At 27.7% G+C, this 2287-nt stretch overlaps 1 protein-coding gene across 1 annotated transcript in view; it reads left to right on the top strand.

Annotated features, from left to right (window-relative positions):
- Positions 1 to 2287, top strand: part of LOC105619211 (DNA topoisomerase 2-binding protein 1) — a 13414-nt gene that overhangs the window by 3869 nt on the left and 7258 nt on the right. The window contains 6 exon segments of the mRNA XM_012200735.1: positions 165 to 241; positions 330 to 499; positions 814 to 955; positions 1194 to 1317; positions 1485 to 1781; positions 1784 to 1979. Of these exon segments, the coding sequence (XP_012056125.1) occupies positions 165 to 241; positions 330 to 499; positions 814 to 955; positions 1194 to 1317; positions 1485 to 1781; positions 1784 to 1979 (1006 nt within the window).

The following is a 2287-nucleotide window of genomic DNA, read 5'->3' as shown; positions in this document are numbered from 1 at the left end:
TTAATATAGTATATATATATATATATATANATACAATTATATATATACAATTATAATATATATATATGCAATTTCGAATTAAAAAATACGAAGAAACTTTTTCCTCAATCCATATATTGTAATGCGATTTTAAATAAAAAAAAACATTTATATTTTTTGTATAGCCTCTAAGTTAAACGTATTGGATCGACTCACTTTCGGTGAAGCAAAATCAGTTGGACCATTTCTGGACGGATGTAATGTAAATCTTTCTTATACTCCGTAGTATGTTGCGTTTTCTTTTCTTTTCTTTTGATTTCAAATTTGCTATTATTATTTTGCCTTTGCAGATTTATCTTGCTGGATTTGTGACAAGTGTCAGAGATAAATTGAACAAAATATTAAATGTTAGTGGTGCAACACGTTTTGATGATATATCGGGTGCTGTGACCCACGTGATCGTTGGCGACGAGAGCAAAGCATCCGCAGAACTAAAAACAATAAAATCGGAAGGTTTATGGTAATATCAGATAAATAAGATTTACAATTTATTTGGCTCCCAATTTGCGATAAAACCTGCATTATATTATAATTATAATTGCTCATAACTAAAAAATAGATATTTTTTTTAAAAAGAAACTTTGTTCTTAACGTTAATAAAAATTTTTACTTCAACTTTCACCAAAAATGGATTATATATCATGTACCATCTATATAAATGCTGCATAAATATATAATATATTAGTTATAACATGTTACCTTTTTATTTTCGTATTCTCAATTTTTGCTTCTTTTATCATATACATTTTATCATATACATTTTATTTTGGACAGCCCTTACATATTGAATGTAGAATGGCTGGAGGAGAGCATGAAATTAAAACGACCTGCATCAGAAGAACTCTTTTTGTTTGAAGTAAAAGATGCAGTATCTAAGAAAAACATTGAGACACCTGCTTCACCGCTCAGTAAAAAGGTATTAATAAAATATTATATAGAAGTTACAAATTTATATTCCTAATTTTTTAGAATTTTTTGTGTCTTTTAAATTTTTTTTTTTTTTCCGGAAAATCTTCGCGGAAAATGTTCACGAAAAATAATCTGGAATTATGAAATATTATTAAAATTATATCAAATATGAACATTTTTACTATTATAGATTGACAAATCGATGTATTATAAGGATTAATGAATATATTTGTATATTATTTTAGAATTTACAAATGTTGCAACAATCGAAAAGATCTCTGCCGTCTTTGAATTTAGAGAAAGTACTTCCACTTGTGAATGAAGATGAGCAACCTGATCTCGTACAGCAATATCTGCAAGAGAATGATGGTAATAGAGCAGATTACATTCTAAAATATTTGCATTGCATTCTAAACATATTTAAGCATACTCTTAATTAATTAATAAACAGTGCAGTATTCTTATACATGAAGATGATTTTAAAAGATAGATGATCATTAAGTAAATGTCTCGTTATAACTGTGAATAAATTACAGATAGCAGTATCAGACATGAATTTATCAAACCACTTACCCCTGTTTCAAAAAACAAAGATCGAGGGAGTTTGAGTAAAGCGAAAAGTGCACACACCAGTGTGTTAGATATGACAAAAAATGTAGAAAGTGATAATACTATGCCACTGAGCCAAAGCTACACGGTGAATGAAAAGTTATTCAAAGGTATAATAATTATAAGTTTTTTTCTTCTTTTCTTCTTATGTTAAGCCTTTGGCCTGTGTTACACTTCTTTCATATGCTTGTGATATGCACCTGATTATTCAATTGCCACATATGGAACCTACAATTTTTAATGCAATTCTCAAAGATATTCTCGGAAGATTGCCTTTTCCGAGAGGAGACACGAGCGTAAATATTTTCCAACTAAGATTGAACTTGAGATCTCTGGCATGATAGACCAGTGCGCTATCTGCCACCACGCTCGCGCTCTATGAAGTTTCATTTTTCATTTCTGCTCTGGAAAATAATATGCTTGTGCATATATATACACGTAGATATTAACAAACTTTCTATTGTTGAAATTTTAATATATAATTTTATATAATTATATATAAAACTTTCCCGAGTATATATATTAAGAAAATTTGGAAAAAGAAATTTTCTCCGCTTGTTACTTAGTGTAAGTTTTTACAGTGTTGAGTTGTATTCACACCAAAAATCTTGTTCATATTTGAATTACTCTCGTATTACATATGTATATTTTTTTTAGATTAAAAAAATATTTTATATATATATACGTATATATATATATATATATATATATATATATATATATATAGTAA

Source organism: Atta cephalotes (genome assembly GCF_000143395.1).
Source record: "Atta cephalotes unplaced genomic scaffold scaffold00020, whole genome shotgun sequence".
Classification (NCBI taxonomy): domain Eukaryota; kingdom Metazoa; phylum Arthropoda; class Insecta; order Hymenoptera; family Formicidae; genus Atta; species Atta cephalotes.
This window is presented reverse-complemented; position numbering and strand designations above follow the sequence as displayed.